Source organism: Natator depressus, chromosome 2 (genome assembly GCF_965152275.1).
Source record: "Natator depressus isolate rNatDep1 chromosome 2, rNatDep2.hap1, whole genome shotgun sequence".
In the NCBI taxonomy this organism is placed as follows: domain Eukaryota; kingdom Metazoa; phylum Chordata; order Testudines; family Cheloniidae; genus Natator; species Natator depressus.
This window is the reverse complement of record NC_134235.1, coordinates 41,713,704-41,733,600: the sequence shown is the minus strand read 5'-3', so window position 1 is coordinate 41,733,600 and position 19,897 is coordinate 41,713,704. Positions and strand designations below refer to the sequence as shown.

At 42.9% G+C, this 19,897-nt stretch overlaps 1 protein-coding gene across 2 annotated transcripts in view; it reads left to right on the top strand.

Annotated features, from left to right (window-relative positions):
• PLEKHF2 (pleckstrin homology and FYVE domain containing 2) overlaps window positions 1-17,803 on the top strand; it is a 39,388-nt gene extending 21,585 nt beyond the window's left edge. Inside the window, exons 2-3 of one of the 2 annotated variants that reach the window (XM_074943002.1) lie at window positions 14,803-15,007; window positions 15,738-17,803. In XM_074943002.1, coding sequence (XP_074799103.1) covers window positions 15,752-16,501 — 750 coding nt within the window. In that variant the 5' untranslated portion in view covers window positions 14,803-15,007; window positions 15,738-15,751 and the 3' untranslated portion in view covers window positions 16,502-17,803. The remainder of the gene's footprint in view (window positions 1-14,802; window positions 15,008-15,737) is intronic. The other variant, XM_074943001.1, reaches the window with a different exon arrangement.
• The last annotated feature ends 2,094 nt before the right edge of the window (window positions 17,804-19,897 follow it).

The window sequence follows — 19,897 nt, the reverse complement described above, 5'->3', positions numbered from 1 at the left end:
CAACTGCTGTCAAGCTGGTATCTTTCTTAAGTACTAATCTCACTCATTTCTAAAAATGAGTTGTATGCATGCTCTGTTTGCTCTTAGTTTAGTTTTCCAGTTACTGTTGTATTGCAGCAGCATTTCGTTCTAATATAGCACCCTTTAAGTAAAACAGTAAAATTCCCATTATTTGAACTGCTTGGACAGCACCAAATTCATTTAGGTAATTGAGAGTCAGAACAGGAAGTCAGCTGGTTCTTGGTTGGAAAGGGAGGGCCAAACAGTTGAGTTTTGGATGACTGGGTTTCTGCTGGGTAACAAGATTTTTCTTTATTGCCTCCTTCGCTCTCCTTTTCCAGCCGAATTACTTTTGGTACACAGAGCAAGCTTTAAATGGCTACAGTGGCAGGCTGCCAACTTTATGGTAAACTTGGTGTGTTACCTGAAAGCTTTTGTTGGAATATTTTCACAATGGGAGTTTGATAAAATATTTTGGTGTTGCTCATCTTAAGAGTAGTTCCTCTCTTTTTTGTCCTTTTCTGCCCTCCCCAGTCTGAGTTAGTGGTAGAACACTGGGTCAGATCAATGGTTCATCTAGCCAACGTTCCATCTAATTTTTTCCATCCATATAAGGAATAAATTTTGTTGTGTGCACCAAGTAATGTGCGCATGTTCACCACCAATAGAAACAAAAAACCTAGATGTAATATTTTTTAAAAGTTACCACAGGGATAATTACTCCAGCCAGGACAGGTTAGGCATTTTAGAACTCGGTACTCAAAGAATTAAATTTAAGCATGAGAGAAATAAAAATGATAAAATGCATAGACCAGTCAAAAAACTAAAATAACACACTGTGAAAGAATAAAATTATGGAGAATATATGTGCATTGCAGGAAGTACCAAGAAGTAACAACAACAAAAATAATACAAGTATGTGTTGGGACGCTGTGTGTGTGAGACAGACTGTGTGTGTGATGGTTGCTGGGGAAGTCTCTGGGAGATGGTGTGCGCTGTCTCTTTAAGGCACTGTCGCTCACTGCAGGAGGGCTCAGAAGGCTCATTGGGACTTCAGACCACAGCAGCTGTCCTGCTCCTGAGCCCTGTCCCCCCTCCTGCCCCTGCTCTGTGGAGATCGGGTACATGGCGGGGAGGGGGAGTGAGTGAGTGAGACAGAGAGAGAAACAGAGATTGTGTGCTAGCTGCTGGGGAAGTCTCTGAGATGCTGTGTCCTGTCTCTCTAAGGCACTCACCGCGGGAGGGCTCAGAAGGCTCGTTCAGACCTCAGACCACAGCAGCTCTCCTGCTCCTAAGCCCTGTTCTCCTTCCCTGCTCTGCAGAGATGGGGTATGGAGGGGGACACCCTGACATCAGCACCCTCTTCTCTCTGCCCTGCTCTGCACAGCCAGCCGGAGGGTCCCAGGAACAGCTGGCCAGGGGCTCCAAGGGAGAGGGCAGGAGAAATATGGCTGCAAAGAGGTGGGGGAAGGGCACATGAACACGTGCTGCCAGATGTTCACAGCTCTGCTAATGAAGTGCGCGGCCCTTGAATCACTCCTCGGCGGCTGCCTGACTGCGCAGCTTAGAGGGAACACAGCATCTGTCCCAGCGTCCTGTGTTCCGACAATGGCCAATGCCAGGTGCTTTGGAGGAAAATAAAAGAACAGGGCAATTATCGAGTTATCCATCCCCTGTCATCCACTTCCAGCTTCTGGCAGTCAGAGGCTAGGGCTCCTCAGAGCATGGGGTAGCGTCCCGGAGCATCTTGGCTAATAGCTGTTCTGGGACTTATCTTCCATGAACCTATTTTTATTCTTTTGTGAACCCAGTTATAAGAAGAAATACATGGGGAACAAAGTATTACTTATATGGTGCCTAAACGGTGAGGTTGTTTGGGTCCCAAGTTTTCTAGGCTCCTAAAAGTTCAAGAGACCAAATTTTTGGCATGTGTACGACAGTGTTAATGTGCTTCAGGAGACATGTTGAGTCCTCCTTACTTAGAGGAGGGTCACCATGTTGCAGGATTTTTGGGGGGTGATTGGAAATAAGTCACGAGGTGGCAACTTCAGGTTTTCCTCCCAATAGGATAAAAGTAATCTCCTCTCTTCGGTTTCTTATTCAGGAAGATGTGCAGCAGTAGTCTCATCAGGCTTACCTTGTGAAGCTAACTTTCATCCTTCTCTACGGTTTTTCAGAGCCCCCCCGGCCCCGAAACTTTGTGTACCATAGCTCATCCCAGGTCATAACATTTCTGGGAAGCTGGTAAAAAATCAGAACTTAGTTGTTGGCTGAAATCCTGGCCCTGCTGAAGTCAATGGTGAAACTTGAATTCAGGGGGGACGATATTTCACTCTGTTGTTTAGAATGTCTGTGGGTTTAGGGCTCATATCTCCAAAATGGCTTGGTCTGCCAACTCCATGTTAGTTTTTGTTGGCCTTGTTGAGAAATGCCTTTTTAGTGTGGTATAGGTTTTTTGGAAGAGTGGTTAGTGGGAAGGGAAATTAGAAGTATAATATAAACAGCATTGATCTCCAAATTGAGTGCTAGTTTTCACTGCAAAGTTAACTTGAGTCACATCCTCGCATACAAACCCTTAATGTGAGTATGATGGTGCTCTTAACTCAAGTTGGCTGACTCCCAGAGGGTTTAGACTACAGCTCAAGTTAGCAAAACTTGTCCACTGCTAACACCGCTATGTGTAGCTGGAGTGTGTTGCAGTGTGGCCATCCTTGCTTGAGCTAGGCGAACTCAGAGGAGTTAATTTGAGTGCGGATATTGTGTTTTCACTGCAGTTAACTCGTACACTGAGGCTATGTCTACACTATGAAATCGGGTCGAATTTATAGAACTAGATTTTTTAGAAATCGGTTTTATACAGTCGATCGTGTGTCCCCACTTAAGACCATTAAGTTGGTGAAGTGCATCCACAGTACCGAGGCTAGTGTCGACTTCCGGAGTGTTGCACTATGGGTAGCTATCCCACAGTTCCTGCAGTCTCCGCTGCCCATTGGAATTCTGGGTTGAGATCCCAATGCCTGATGGGGCAAAAAACATTGTTGCGGGTGGTTCTGGGTACATGTTGTCAGGCCCCCCCTCCTTCTCTCCCTCCGTGAAAGCAACGGCAGACAATCGTTTCACACCTTTTTTTCCTGGGTTACCCGTGCAGACGCCATATCATGGCAAGCATGGAGCCCCCGCTCAGCTTACCGTCACCATACGTCTCCTGGGTGCTGGCAGACGCAGGACTGCATTGCTGCACAGCAGCAACTCATTGCCTTGTGGCAGCAGATGGTGCATTACGACTGGTAGCCACCCTCGTCGTCTCCTGGGTGCTCTTGGCCGGCCTCAGTGAGGTCGGTCGGGGCGCCTGGGCAGTCATGGGTGCCCTGGCAGATCTCGGTGAGGTTGGTCGGGACGCCTGGACATAAATGGGAGTGACTCAGGTCATTCTTTTCTTTACATTTTGTCTAATGGAGATTCAGTCCTGCCTGGAATATTGGCAGAGGGATAGCTCAGTGGTTTGAGCATTGGCCTGCTAAACCCAGGGTTGTGAGTTCAATCCTTGAGGGGGCCATTCTGCCTCAGGCTGCTCTCCCAGCTAGCAGCACTGCAAACACCCAGGGGACAATGACAGCTAGCAGTTGTACTACATTGTCTGCTGGCGAGCACCCCTTGCTCCCCCCCCCTCCATGAAAGCAACATCCGACAATTGTTTCGTGCCTTTTTCTGTGCGGGCGCCATATTGCTGTCAGCAGCATCATCCACCCGCCACTTCCGCTGCCACTCTGCTCTCCTGCAGACACCATACCACGGCAAGCATGGAGCCCACTCAGATCACCGTGGCAGTTATGACCATTCTAAACACCACGTGCATTATGCAGCAGTATATGCAGAACCAGAACCTGCAAAAGCAGGCAAGTAGGCAACAGCAGTGTGGTGAGGAGAGTGATGAGGACATGGACACAGACTTCTCTCAAAGTACGGGCCCCGGCAATGTGGACATCATGGTGGTAATGGGGCAGGTTCATGCTGTGGAACGCCAATTCTGGGCCTGGGAAACAAGCACAGACTGGTGGGACCGCATAGTGTTGCAGGTCTGGGACAATTCCCAATGGCTGTGAAACTTTTGCATGCGTAAGGGTACTTTCATGGAACTTCATGACTTGCTTTCTCCTGCCCTGAAGTGGCGAATTACCAAGATGAGAGCAGCCCTCACAGTTCACAAGCGAGTGGCGGTAGCCTTCTAAAAACATGCAATTCCAGACAACTACCGGTCAGTCGGGAATCAATTTGGAGTGGGCAACTCTACTGTGGGGGCTGCTGTGATCCAAGTAGCCAACGCAGTCGCTGAGCTGCTGCTATCAAGGGTAGTGACTCTGGCAAATGGGCAGGTCATAGTGGATGGCTTTGCTGCAGTGGGATTCCCTAACTGTGGTGGGGCGATAGACAAACCCATATCCCTATCTTGACACCGGAGCACCAAGGCAGCGGGTACATAAACCGCAAGGGGTACTTTTCAATGGTGCAGCACGCACTGGTGGATCACAAGGGACGTTTCACCAACATCAATGTGGGATGGCCGGGAAAGGTTCATGACGCTCGCATCTTCAGGAACTCTGGTCTGTTTCAACAGCTGCAGCAAGAGACTTTATTCCCAGACCAGAAAATAACCATTGGGGATGTTGAAATGCGTATAGTTATCCTTGGGGACCCAGCCTACCCCTTAATGCCATGGCTCATGAAGCTGTACACAGGCAGCCTGGACAGTAGTCAGGAGCTGTTCAACTACAGGCTGAGCAAGTGCAGAATGGTGGTAGAATGTGCATTTGGATGTTTAAAAGCGCGCTGGCGCAGTTTAGTGACTCGCTTAGACCTCAGCGAAACCAATATTCCCACTCTTATTACTGCTTGCTGTGCGCTCCACAATATCTGAGAGAGTAAGGGGGAGACATTTATGGCGGGATAGGAGGTTGAGGCAAATCGCCTGGCCGCTGATTACGCTCAGCCAGACACCAGGGCGGCTAGAAGAGCACAGGAGGGTGCGGTGCGCACCAGAGAAGCTTAGAAACCAGTTTCATGACTGGCCAGGCTACGGTGTGAAAGTTCTGTTTGTTTCTCCTTGATGAAAACCCCGCCCCTTGGTTCACTCTACTTCCCTGTAAGCTAACCACCCTTCCCTCCCCCCCCTTTGCCTCTGAAAGCGGTGATCAATAAAGTCATTGTTACTTCAGATTCATGCATTCTTTATTAATTTATCACACAAATAGGGGGATAACTGCCAAGGTAGCCCAGGAGGGATGGGGGAGGATGGAAGGACAAGGCCACACTGCACTTTAAAACTTACTGAATGCCAGCTTTCTGTTGCTTGGGCGGTCCTCTGGGGTGGAGTCGTTGGGTGCCTGGAGGCCCCCCCACAGAGTTCTTGGGCATCTGGGTGAGGAGACTATGGAATTTGGGGAGGAGGGCTGTTACACAGGGGCTGTAGCGGCGGTCTATGCTCATGCTGCCTTTCCTGCACCTCAGTCATACGCCGGAGCATATCTGTTTGATTCTCCAGCAGCCTCAGCATTGACTCCTGCCTTCTGTCAGCAAGCTGACACTACCTATCATCTTCAACGTGCCACTTATTATCTTCAACCCACCATCTGTCTTCATGTTCATATTGTGCTTTCCTGGACTCTAACATTGTCTGCCTCCACACATTCTGCTGGGTTCTTTCAATGTGGGAGGACTGCATGATCTCAGAGAACATTTCATCGCGAGTGTGTTTTTTTTTTTTTCCCACCTTCTAATCTTCGCTAGCCTCTGGGAAGGAGATGATAGTGTGAGCGTTGAAACATTTGCAGCTGCGGGAGGAAAGAAAAAGGGAGAGTAGTAGTTAAAAAGACACATTTTAGAGAACAATGGGTAGAGTCTTTCAGGGTGAACCTTGCTGTTAACATTACATAGCACGTGTGCATTCGGTACAAGGTTGCATTTTGCCTCTTATATTGACGGTCTGTCAGTTTGATGTGAGAGATCACACATGCAGGGCTGGTGGGCAACAAGTTGAAGTAAATGGCTTCGTCCTGTGGACGGGTGCAGGGTTAAATCGATCTAATGCTGCTAAATTCGACCTAAACTCGTAGTGTACACCAGGGCTAAGGCAACCAAAATTGGGGGTGGCCAGGAGCTCATTAAAGCAGGGATATAAATGGAGAGCACTGGATAGCTTGTGGAAGGGCCCTGAAATAGAATAGGAAGAGTTTTCCTTGTCCAGGGCAGGAAGTAAGGAGGAATTGGAGAATTGGCAATATAGTAAGATTGCCAAAGAGTTCAAATTAAATCTCTTTGCCTTTTGTTACTCCATTCATGACTCCCAGTACATTGGGGCCAAGATAAAGAAATGCTCTGTGCAGAGCTGTGTGCAACTTCAATTGTCAGGATACAATATCCTTGTTCTTTATCATTCCCACCACCCCCAACTGTTAATTGTAGATACAGCCTGAGTATGGCTCCTAGAGAGCTGCAAAGATGGTAATGCAGTGGTAGGAGGCTTTATGAAAATGCTAATGTAGAAATGGTCATCGTGACTATCAGCAAATTAGAGTTAAGGCTAAAACCAGACGTTAAACAGCAGGATGCTATATAGATCAATAGAGAGACAAGCCTGAGTTTTCTGCTATTTGTGTTTGACTCTTGCTTGACAGAATTAAACGTCAATTTCTTGTTTAAATGTATACTTCAGGATGAACATGCACTATATTGACAATATTTGTTGCCTGTTTAATTGACTGATTTAACGTTTTGGGACATTGAGATGGAGAAATGAAAATACTAAGTTCTAGTATATAGTAGCTATCAAAGCTATTTTGCGGCACAAAAGCAGCAATGGTTCGCAGTTCAGTTATTATTGAACTCCAATTTCTGTATGAAATCTAATGTGTGTAAAGAGGGGGAACTGCTTTAATCATAAGTGTAGCTTGTTGTATAGTGTTTAATGTAATGAAATTTACATATTACAAGCAAGATACTAACTTTAAGAAGTAACGATAATAATACAAGTAACCTCAATAATATGAAGCCTTTGCTCAGAATCTTCAATTAGAAATGGTCTTAAAAGGTGTGTGTGAAGATCTGATAAAGTATTTTTGCACTCTGTTAATAATTTATCTATTTTACATTCTTCAAAAAGGCCTGTAGGGAGGAGGTAATTGACTTAATGCACTCAAGGAGCATCAAGTAAAATCAGTGTTATTGTCTCATCATGTTACCACTGAGAGCATTCTGCAAAATTCAGCAAATGTTGTTTGTCAGATAAATGTGGAGGCTCCAGCATGGCATTGGGGAGCACAGGCCACTGGCTGCACAGAGGTGGGAGATCACTGTGCAGCTTCCCCCCTCCCCAGGACACGGACTCAGCGGTGAGGCTTCACCTAATCGTGACACAGCACAAGGACTGGGTCTGCCCCAGAAATACCGTAGGGGCCTGCCCCTCTGTGCCAGGTGCACCAGGTGTGGACAGGCAGGCTCAGCAAGGCAGGATCCAAGTGTGGACGGGCTTAGTGTGAGTTGAGAGGGTTCTGTGTGGGGCAGTCTGGGTGTGGGTGGCTCAGTGGGGGACCTGAAATCACAGGGGCTTGTTAGGGGGTTTTGGGTGCAGCGGTAATGGGACTCTGCAGGGGGGTCCAGGTGAAGGTGGTTAGGGCTCAGTAGTTTGGGGATCTGGCTTTAGATGGCTCGTTGGGGTGGTCCAGGTGCAGGCGGAGTGGGACTCATCAGGGAGGGTGCAGGGGTGGGGGCGTGAGGCTCGGCAGGAGGGTCTGAGTACGAGGGGGTCTGGATGCACAGGGCTTGGGTAGATGGGGGAGCAGCTCCCTGTACAGTGATCCCTCCCCTTGCAACTGAGGAGTGATGGGTGCAGGAAGCATCAGGGGTGAGGCGGGGGTTTGCAGAGCTTGCTACTGCTGGGGGAGAAATCTGGAGGTGGGTCTTACACAGCCCCAGATGATGTGTAGGGGAAGAGGAAGTCCCATCCTCTTCAGCCCAGCTAGGACTAGCAGCTGAGCCCAGCAGAGGGTAGGAGCCACCAGTTGGGTCTTCCCCAGTCCCGCCCCCTGCCCCACAATGATTTACCTCTCTGCCAGCTGCTCTGGGCACCCGATACATACTGCTGAGGAGGGTCGCATGATTGCTCATGTGGCTTCCCTTTGCTTCCTCATCAGAAAGTCATTTTTTTGGGGGTAGAAGCAAAGAAATCTATAAGGGACATAAGTTCTGTGCATATGCAGTAGCGCATAATTCCCCCAGGAGTAATCATGTACAGTGAATTCAGCTAGTGCTAGTATGTAGTACTTGTTTCACAGGAGTGGATGCATAGCAAAATGTGGGTTGATTGCATTTGTGTTCAGTAATTGTTACCATATGGGTTAGGAACAAGAGAGGAGGTTTGAATTATGCAGAATTTGTGACCAGTCATTTTGTAAACTAAAAATAGATCTGTAAGTCTGAATGACTTAGAGTATTTTCTAAAGAGATTTAAAATACATTGCCTTTTTTTCCCTGTTGAAGGGATTATTTATAGTATGTTGTTCAAGAGCAACATTATTGCACCAAGGTAAGAATATAGTGAAATGCTACGATGGCTCAGGGTACTGTTGTAGATAAGAATTGGTTTGGACTATGATAAACACAGTATGTCAAGATTCAAAATGTTCCTTGACTTTCACAGCAACAGAACTTCTGCCTTTAATTCTATTGAGATTGAGCCATTTTTCATATAATGTGATGGCTAACACACTAGTACTCCTGTTTTATCTTGATTTATGTATTATGGTGCATTTAGTATCACTTGTCAACTGATCCTCCAGACAAACTTGCTTTTTGTTTTGGTATACGTAGCCTCTTGTTTGAATTCCCACGAAAAGCTTTAATTAAAGTTGCAAATGTAGATCAGTTGAATTAAAGGTGAAGAGTCCCAAGCGTTGGAGCATGAAATGAATTACAAACCAAGTTTATACATAAGATATTTAAACAGCTGTCTCGCCTATCTTGCTTGAGGTTCAACATTTTGATCCACCACAGGGACTCTTAATAAAATTTATTTGATTATGAAAGGATATGTCCTGCAAATTTTAAACTGAAGTATTTTAATCATCCCTGTTGCTATGGGGAGAAGTTGGTGGTACCATGTCCAACTGTCTCCACTACTTCCCCAAGAACATAGGACTTTCCATCCTTGATCAGAGCCCAGGTCCATCTAGTCTAGCATTTGTCTTCTGTAGTGGCCAACTTCAAATGCTTAAGAGGAAGGTGTAAGAACCCCAGAGTAGGTAGATATGTGATAATCTGTACTCCACATCAGGTTTGATCCTCTTCTTTCATAGTTGGATATTGGCTTAAGACCTGAAGCATTAGGTTTAATATCTCTTATGCAACACTTTGATTATGACTTTTATGGATATTCTTGATACCCATAAAATTATCCAATCCGTTTTTAATCTTGAAAGTTCTTGGCCTCAACAACTTCTTGTGGCAGCGAATTCCACAGATTTATTATACATTGTATGAAAAAGTATTTCCTTTTATTGGTTTTTAATTTCCAGTCTTTTAATTTAAAATATATATCCTTATTTTTGTGTTTGAAATGGGGAGAACTGTCTCTTTATACCATTCATTATTTTATATACTTTTATCATATCTACATCTCCCTTCCAAAGTAACATTCCAGTCTTTTTGGTCTTGCGTTTTTTTTTTCCTTGCCCTCCATCGTTTTTGTAAACCTTCTTTGAACCCCTGGTAGTTCTGCAATATCCTTTTTTGAGATTGAGTGACCAGTATTGCACATAGGATTCCAGATGAGACCACACCATTGACTTATATAAAAGCCTTCTCCATATTATTCACCATCCCATTCTTTTTGCAACTTAATGTTTTTATTTTTTTATCTACAGTTGCACACTGAGCGGAGGTCTTCGTTGAGCTTGGTACTATGATGCCTCTGTCCCTTTCCTGAGGTCATAGTAATTTATAATACTCTAAGATGATAAAATTTTCCCTCCAATGTACATTACTTTGCATTGAATTTCATTTGTTATGTTGCCTGGCATGAGCTGGGAGTGTTCTGAGCTCCCTGTTGGCCTTCTGTGCGATTGCAGAGGAGAGAACAACTCTGGTTGTTTGAATGCCTGCTTCCCTGCTGGACTGTGGGAGCTTCATGGAGGGTAGGGTAGGTCTTGTGGGAACACAGGATGGCTCCCCATCCCCACAGAGCCATTTGGGACAATCCAGGAGAGGGAGCTAGAGAGAAGTTGAGAATTAGCAACCAGCTGTAGTGAAGGGAATAGCTGGAACGCAGCATGTGCATTCCTTTCAGCCCCCAACACTCCCCCTACCCCCGCCCCCAGAAGCTGCATGGAGGGAAGCATAGCAACTGAATATGAAGGGTCTGTACTCGCTGGGAACTCTGCCTCTCTGCAGGAGGCTTGTAAGTGTTGTTTTGTTTCCCTTTGTGTCACTTGTGGAGTGTTAACTATGGGGACTCTTTATCTGTCTTTGGTGTTATCTAAGCGCTTGGCTACACTTGCGAGTTAGAGCGCATTAAAGCAGCCCCAAGCGCCCTAGCTCACTCCCCGTCCACACTGGCAAGGCAGGTAGAGTGCTCTGACTCCACAGCTAGAGCGCTCCTGGTACTCCACCTCTGCGAGAAGATTAACGCTTGGTGTGCCTTGGCTGAAACGCCTGGGCATCAGTGTGAACGGGGTGCATTACTTCGCTCTGATCGCTCTCCGGAAGTGTCCCATCATCCCCTTAAGTCAAGTGGCCACCGTTGTCATTGTTTTGGAATCGCTGCAGGAATGCGGATATGCCCTTTGAAAGTTCCGTTTCTGACAGCCATCGTGCTTATCTGCTCCGAGACAAAGCAAGCCATTAGTGTGGAATGCTGTGTGTGAGAGAGAGCCGGGGAGGGGTCTGCAGCTGTCTGAACTTACAAGACAGCATGCTGACATGCTATCAGCCCCCCAAAAACCCACTCTCTCTTCCCCCCGTATACACACAACACACTTCCTGTCACACTCCACTCCACTCCACCCCACCCCCATTTGAAAAGCGTGTTGCAGCCACTTGCATGCTGGGATAATTACCACAATGTACTGCTCTCTGTGGCCATTGCAAGAGCTGCTAATGTGGCCATGCCAGTGCGCTTGTAGCTGTCAGTGTGGACAGATTGCAGCACTTTCCCTACTGCACTCTACGAAGGCTGGTTTAACTCAACGCGCTCTACATCTGCAAGTATAGCAATGCCTTGAAGTTGGAAGTTGCGCTGGTTTAACTTAAATCATCTTAGGGCATGTCTTTTAGTGTGGCTTGTGTAGTTGCGGCATAGCGCTGGGGGAGAGCTCTAAAAAAATCATCTCCACGAGGGGTGTCGCTACCAGCGCTGGGAGCGTGGCTCCTAGCACTGGTGCACTGTCTACACTGGCACGTTACAGTGCTGAAACTTGCAGTGCTCCGGGGTGTGTTTTTTCACACTCCTGAGTGAGAAAGTTGCTGCACTGTAAAGTGCCAGTGTAGACAAGCCCTTAGTTAAACCAGTGACTTTTGTTTGTGGACACTTTTTTTTTATATCTGTTATAAACAGGTTATGTTAAGTTGGCTTTCACCTGTAAATTTACAGAGAAATTGCATCAGGTTAGAGCATGACCTGGACAACATTTAGAAATTGACACAACACTTAAACACTGCTTAGCATTTGGTGAAAATGGGGGTCGTTCTGTTTAACATTACTGAGTGCTAAATTGTCACAACGTTTTTAATTCTCAAGACTGCTCAGGTCATGGTTTAATATGATATAATTCTTAACTATAGACAAGCCCAAAAGGTTGTATTTGGCACTTCTGGAAGGCTTCAAGAAACCACTGTCTTGTTTTCAGTCTGCTTCTTCCTGTGAAAGCTCTTAGCAGTATCAGAGACATTGAAGATGTTTGTCTGTAGATTCAGGAAGAAACCCCCTACATTGCTTCATGTTAGGAAAATTCTTGACTGTAGAGGTTAGAAATGTTTTGAATGAGTTCTTAAAACCTGTAGAAGTTGGCTGCATGTCACAGCAAAATGCAAGGTGGAAAAGATTGTTCAGCATAAGTAGTTTGTTCTCATTGTAAGAGACCATTGAAGGTAGAGCTTCTTGTTAACACATCTCCAGTCACAGGACAAAAACAGGGAGTTAGTGGATAGTGTCTATCAGAGTATGAATGTAAGCTTCCAGGGTTGTCTTTTGAAAGTGTTGTGCAGGTTTTCTTTGAGGATGGGGACTGTAGGCCAGATATAGAGTGATCGCTTTGTGAAGTGTTTCACCCACAGGTGATGTGGTGTTTGTCTTTTATCATTTTCCTATGAAAATTCAATCAAGAGTGTAGTGATTGTTTGGTTTCACCCACTTAGTTGTTGCTGGGGCCTCTAGTGCACTGGATGAGGCTCACCACATGTTGTGATAGGCATAAGTAGCACCCATGGATCTTGCAAGGTCTTTTGTGGGGGTGTTGATCATTGTAGCGGTGGAGATATGTCGGCAGGTTTTGCATCTGTTATGGCATGGTCTGGTGCCATTTTGAGTTGGAATGAGCTTGGAGGCTTTCTTGAACCCTCCCACTTAGCGAGGTTAGAGAGGAGTTTGGGCCAGCTCATCAGAAGCAAGCTGCTTCCCACAAACCAGGACATGCCAACTCAAAGCAGCACCAGAGCTAGTCTGCTGCCCTGCATAATACAGGCCATAGAACTTCCTGCACTGAGCCCAGTAACTTGTGGTTTAATAACAAGCTATAGGTGGAGTCGCTAGAACCCATACATCTTAAATTGTTTTTTATCTTTAATTACCCTGGTTAGAATTTTCTCTTTGACTCACCTTGAAGCTATCCTACTAAACTTTTACCCCCAAAATTTGCTGAACAAAGTACTTTTTACAGGTCTGCTTTACTCTTTCTGGATCGGATCGGGAAAGCTATGCTGTGTTCTTCAGTGGGTTAGTTAAAGCATGCAGCCACCTGGGCACAAACTGTGAAATGTATAGAAGAATCAAGTTTTGTTCTGTATATTTTCATAGTTTATTTTGTGCCCAATTGGCTGTATGCTTTTAGTAATGTTTGTCTGTGAACTCAGTAGATACCTTTTGGACCAAATCTGTGACTAACTTCTGTTGCTTTGTAAATTTAATTATAAATGGCTGCTGGAATGAACATGCCTCAGCTTTGGCATCTAATCATTCACAAAAGGCTGCTTATTACAAGCATACCATTAAGCAAGAGTGGTTACACAACTAACTCTTACACAAACAAGAAATTTATCCTGTTCTTCAACAGTCAACAATCTGGACTGGTGATTTTGATCCTCAAACAGCAGCTAACAATCATAACAGACTTATTGTCAAACCTCATTTGCATCACCTCCCCAGTACTAGCTGTCAGGCAGGGTATAGTCAGGCAGCAAGCAAGGTAGTGTCAGGCAGCAAACAATCCTATTACTTATTGTTGCTACTGCTTCTCCAGAAAGTAAATGATATTCATGCTAACAGTTGTAATGCTGATTACTTCGTTTGAAACACGACTTACATTTTTAATTCTTCTTGTGATAGTTAGAGGTGTACTTACTCCTTAGATTTAGGACGTCTCAGTGGCACATATATCTGGGCGGTGTGGCTAAAATGAATAACTGTAGGTGGAATTTAATACTGAACAAGAACTGTCTTTGTGGAGTATAGGTGCATGCCACACAGTAATTCAGGCAGGATGTTTGGATTCTTTGAATATGAATAAATTGTCCTAGTTGGGTAAACTTGAATAAACAAAAAGTGAAGAATTAAACAAGTACTGAAATATTTCATTTTAATGTCTCAAGCATTTATGGGCTCAAAATAATGTGAGAGACAGTGGAATTGTAGTAGTTCCACTATCCAGGAACTAAGGAGTTGTCTACACCGCAGGTTAGTCAGTGTAACTTACGTCACTCAGGGATGTGAATAAGCCATCCCCTGAGCGACACAAGTTACATCAGCCTAAGTGCTGGTGTGGACAGCACTATGTCGGTGGGAGAGCTGCTTCTGCTGACATAGCTACCGCCTCTCGGGGAGGTGGGTTTATTATGCTGACAGAAGAGCTCTCTCCTGTGGCCAGAGAACATCCTCACCAGAAGCTGTAGCGCTTCTAGCATCGACTAGCCCAGAGATGCCATAAGAGCAGTTACTGCAGTGTGTAAACCTCATAAATGGCTCACTGGGGGAGTAAAAAAGCCTGTGACAAATGTAAACAAAACCCAAGAAACCTCTCTTGTCATGTACCTTTTATTTATTGGCTTCCTCTGGAGCTTGTTGCTGTAGTATGAGTGCCCCCCCCCCCCCCCCGCGCGCGCTGCCCTTGAGAACCAGGGGTAGTACTCTGGTGAAAAGCCCAGCCCACAGAAGCTAAGACTTCTGCTGGTATACTCTCTTTGAGCCCAATTTAGGGAAGTGGGGCTCCATTTTTTATATTAATCTCTGGCTAGTAGGTGTCCATAAACTTCTACCCAACCACCTTTTAGCAGCTGAAAAAGAAGAGGGCCTTTTTCTTCTCCCCCTTCAGTGCCTCTTTGTTGTGAGGAAGGGTGGGAGGAAAACAGGTCTTCACTCTCCGCCTGTTTTGAGGAGGTAGGTCTTCTCTGTATAGAACTCCAATACTTGCTTTTGTTCAGATCTCTCCCAAGCATCAGCAAAAAGACATAATTCTTGAAAGTTTACTGTGGACTTTAACGTTTTGAATAGCAACTGTGAAACTAATCAGTCTTTCACTTCCTTTTTTCTGCCTGTTGGCAAAGCTCTGAACAACAGAAGCACTGAAAAACTATCTGCAGATGCATGAAAACACCATTGCAACAGTTTTGTTTTTGTTCATATTTGAAAAACAACTATATCTGTGCAACTATAAAGGCTAGAAACTTTTTTGAGCACTTCAATTCTGTGGAAATTGATAATTGTTTAGAAACCTATCGTCGCCAAGAAAAACTTCACAGTGAGGAGTAGGTACGTGTAGAATTTTCAGCCCATGACTGAAATGTATGTACAGTGCAACTTAGCAATATTATATATACGTGTAAGATACTATATACACTTTTATATACTATACATATAACAATACTAGATACACTTAAGAATTAAGATAATGGCTAGTTGTATTAACAATTTTTATGGTAGTGTGTCCTGTGGTGATCCTGTTGGTGTTAACTCAATTTCTAAACAAACCATCAGTTGTGTCAAACTTGTGAATGTTAGAGCTTGCGAATAGTGACAGACATTCAGAAATATAGTCTAGAGAACAGGTACAGCTCAGGAGTGGCTGTGCAAGTCTTTCTATGCTGGTCTACCAATGGGCATTTATCCATACCTGGAGAAGGGACAACCTCTAGGGATGATGAGGGTAATTCAGTCACCTACCCTATCTCCTAATATTATCAACAAGGTTGCTTTTGGTGTCATTTATGGTGGTGGTTTCTGTGTTATGGACGCCTGTCCATTGGGAACTAGACAGATCAACTTTCTTTCAAATAGGCTGCTAAAAAGTCATCCGTTGATAGAAACTTTTAATTGTTACTGACCTGAGCAGGATTTGAATAAAAAAGTGCTATCAGTTAGCAGTGCCCAGAGCCATCAGTCTTATTAGCTGTTTCAAGTAATTTGTTTTACTAAATTATTTGACTATAGAATGCTTTTGTGAATCAGTTGTCTTCTAACAAAATATTAATTTTTGTTTTAGGATACCTGTAAAAGATGGTGGATCGCTTGGCTAACAGTGAAGCAAATACTAGACGAATAAGTATAGTGGAAAACTGTTTTGGAGCAGCTGGTCAACCTTTGACCATTCCTGGTCGTGTTCTGATTGGAGAAGGAGTGTTAACAAAGCTGTGTAGGAAGAAACCTAAAGCAAGACAGTTTTTCTTATTCAATGATATTCTTGTCTATGGCAACATTGTTATCCAGAAGAAAAAATACAATAAACAGCACATAATTCCACTGGAAAATGTCACTATTGATTCCATCCAAGATGAGGGGGACTTACGGAATGGGTGGCTTATCAAGACACCAACAAAATCTTTTGCCGTTTATGCTGCCACTGCAACAGAGAAGTCTGAATGGATGAGCCACATAAATAAATGTGTTTCTGATTTGCTTTCCAAAAGTGGGAAGACACCCAGTAATGAACATGCAGCTGTCTGGGTACCTGACTCAGAAGCTACTGTTTGTATGCGTTGTCAGAAAGCAAAATTTACACCTGTCAATCGTCGTCACCACTGTCGCAAATGTGGCTTTGTTGTATGCGGACCCTGTTCTGAAAAGAGGTTTCTTCTTCCCAGTCAGTCATCCAAGCCTGTGCGGATTTGTGACTTCTGTTATGATCTTCTTTCTGCTGGGGAGATGACTACTTGTCAGCCCACTAGATCAGACTCTTACAACCAGTCACCTAAGTTCCCTTTAAATGACGTATCCGATGATGACGATGATGATGATAGCAGTGACTAAGGACCAGATACTGTTTTCAGGCGTTGTAATTGGTGTTCTGAACCATAAAGAGCTGCTTTTGGGGAAAACTGTAGCCAGACTCCTCTGAAATTCTATTCTAGCCATAAAATTTGCCTGAGTATCTTCAACTACAATGTGCCTCAATATGAATGCTCTAGACAATAGGCTTTTCACTCTTCTGCAGGGATAGACTGTTGCAAATATATCAGAAAATTTTCCAACTTTTTATACTTGAGTTATGTCTAGAGTAGACTTGTTGTTGAAGATTGGAAAATTCAGCGTAGCTTTCTTTGTTATTTAACAACCATGCTACATTGTTTGATAGTGATACTTTATCATTTCTGTTTTTTTATATGGGAAAATAATAAACATGCATGAAACTATGATAAATATATTTTGGTTAATTCCATCAAATTATTAGCTTTTTCTAACCATGTTATGTAATGATAAATTGAATTGACATTTCGTAACATATATTCATACTTCAAATGTCACTAATTTAGGGAAAAAATTGTTTTGCATTTATTTATGACCAGCAGTGCCTTGTAATGATTGTGCTGTTTCGGGAAGAAACAAACCTGTTGCATACTATCTGGATTTGCATGGCACAGATATCTGAGAATTGATGGTGCTATTGAAAATAATTGCTGTGGTAAAATAAGGTTTTGGAAAGCACATTAATGTATTCACACCAATGCAGTGAGTGACTGTGGCCCCAAGCATGTAACATAATCTGTGAGGGCAGTCCACTGGTACACATGCAAATTCCAACAAACTTGAGTGGGCTTCCACAGAAGTTGTAGAGGCTCACTCGCATGCATCAAATTACAGGGTCATTATCTCTGGTGGATAAATTTAGTGTGATCTTCTCCACATGGATATACAATCTCATTTCTCTTCAAAATAGTTTAAAGATTTCTTACATTTTTATATTTTATAGGTATCAGAAATAGTAATTGGCAATTGCATTGTTAAATTTTGACTGGTGGTTTAAGTAACATTTTGTTCCTGAAATGTATTAAGTTGTTCTGAATTGCTTGCCAATATGACACTAATTTGTTTATTTCACATTAGCGGGAGGTATTTTTAGGTAAAGATTGGAATTTATTTTTAAATAAGCTAGTGTGAAAAATTTCTGACCAACAATCTGTGAACACATTTGGAAAAATGGCTCTTCTTTATACACAACAGACCTCAAGTTAAAAGTGGAATGCAGATTATTTCCTTTTAAACATATGTGTGTGTGTATATATACACACACTCATGACCAAGAAAACTGTAACGAAGTTACGAAATGGTCAGTGCAGAAAATGTCTCTAACAGAGTTCACTTTACTTTTATCAAGTTCTTTTCTACAGAAGTATGATATTCCTATATAAATGTAAAAGTTAATTTTGTGAAGATTTGTAAAGTCCTAAACATGTTGACATTTCTTTATTTTTATAATAGTCAATTTTTATGTGAAAAAACCTCTGAAATAATTGTATGGGAATATAGTAGCAACTGATTTTATAAAAAGAAACATGATTGTTAAATTTATATATAGATGTTTATTAAGTGACAATTTCTGCACTGTTTTGCCTTGGCTGGCAATAATTGGGTTAAAAGTATTTATTGAATAAACAGTCAATGCTGCATATTGCACTAGTCTCCCAATCTGTACATTGTAACTCTGTTTTTAGCAAAATTACAATGTAAAGCAATAATTCTCAATTCAGTATCTAACTAGCTAAAGAGTGCAATTAACATAAGAATTGCTGTAATTTTAAATTGAACAAAGATGCTATTTTCTTTGAAAAGCATGGAAGTAAAAAGTTTGATCTGCTTTAAAATAAATATTGAAAGGGGAAAACACTTTCTGTAATTAGGTTCTACAGAACAGGGGCACTCTTTAATATTACCTGATAAGCAATAAATGGGGGAGTGTGCTCAAAAGGATAGCTGAAATAAATCAGTGTACTCATACCTTGAGTCATAGGAAACAATGACTTGCAGAACTGAGGAAAAATGTTCTGTTCTGAGAGAGTATTTTCAGGCAACAAATCTTACCTTTGTGCTTATGCAATAATATTTCTGTTTCAGAAATGGAGGCTAAATTTAATTAGCTTAGTTTTTCTATAGAAACCTAATTCATAGCCTTTGTGTAAATATCTGTGCTAATGATTAACAATATAATTTAGTTTTCTTTTCTTAAGCTGTGGTACAAGATTAATATTCACTTGTCTTGTTTCAGAATTCCAGCCTTTGTATATCTTTCCAGTATGTTTGTAAGTTGCACATATGTCTTCAGCACTTTTATTTTTTTTCTGGGAGGAAACATTTACATTTCTTCCTAAGTTATTTCTGCAGAATGTTCTTGCACCTACCCGAATCCATCATTACCTGTTAACAAAATTTGTACTATGCTGCACTGATTCCTGAAGCTGTAACCAAACTGACATCTAAAGGGGAAAAATCATTGTTTCATCTGAAACTAATGTATACAGTCAAAGCTCTTAGAGAACATAAAAATGTTTTGGTAATATGCATATTCCATTGTGGTGTTTCAAATAATTTTTTTAATGGGTGTAAATTGTCTTGTACTTTCAGATTATTCAAAGGGCTCAATACGTGACTTGTAATCTTGTTTTCGGTCAAATCTACTTATTTTACTTACAAATATATGGTGTAGCTTCAAACCTGTATGTGTTAATTCTTCTTTAACTACAGGCCTTCAAGAGTGACAGAGGGTACAGCAGTAGCATGGTAAACATGAGTAGTGGAGCTCTCTACGCTGATCAGACAAGAAATGAAAATTCAAAAGTTCCCAGGGCTTTAACAGGAGAGGGGCTATTTCCTGTGTATCTGGTTGCTGTGCAGTGGAGTTGAAAGTGCTCTCCAGAGCAGTCACAGCGGAGCACTGTGGGACACCTCCTGGAGGCCACTTAATTCAAATTACACAACATAGTGTCTACACTATCCCCAGGTTGACCCGTGGATGTCGAATCAAGACTACACCTCTGCGAGAGGTGTAGTACAGAAGTCAACTTTACAGGTAACTTAGGTCGGCGGAAGGGACTCGGTAGTGTAGACAGGTACATTATTAGATCCACTTAATGTTGCTTTCATTGACCTAAGTTTGTAGTGTAGACCAGGCCACGGTAATAGCATACTTTATTTTCCTGTCTTAAGTAAATTAAATGCAAGTAGGTTCAGTTTCAGAAGTGGCTAAATCTAATAAATTGGTGGGGAGCAAGTAATACAGGGGATCAAAATTGAGAGAAATCAGAATAGGCAGAATGTGGATTCATAAATGATTTATGTAGTTAACTAGATTCACATTTAAAAATAAGACTAAGCAAGAAATGAACACAGCAGGGTGCACTGATTTAAATCAGTGGTTTAAATCAATTTTAA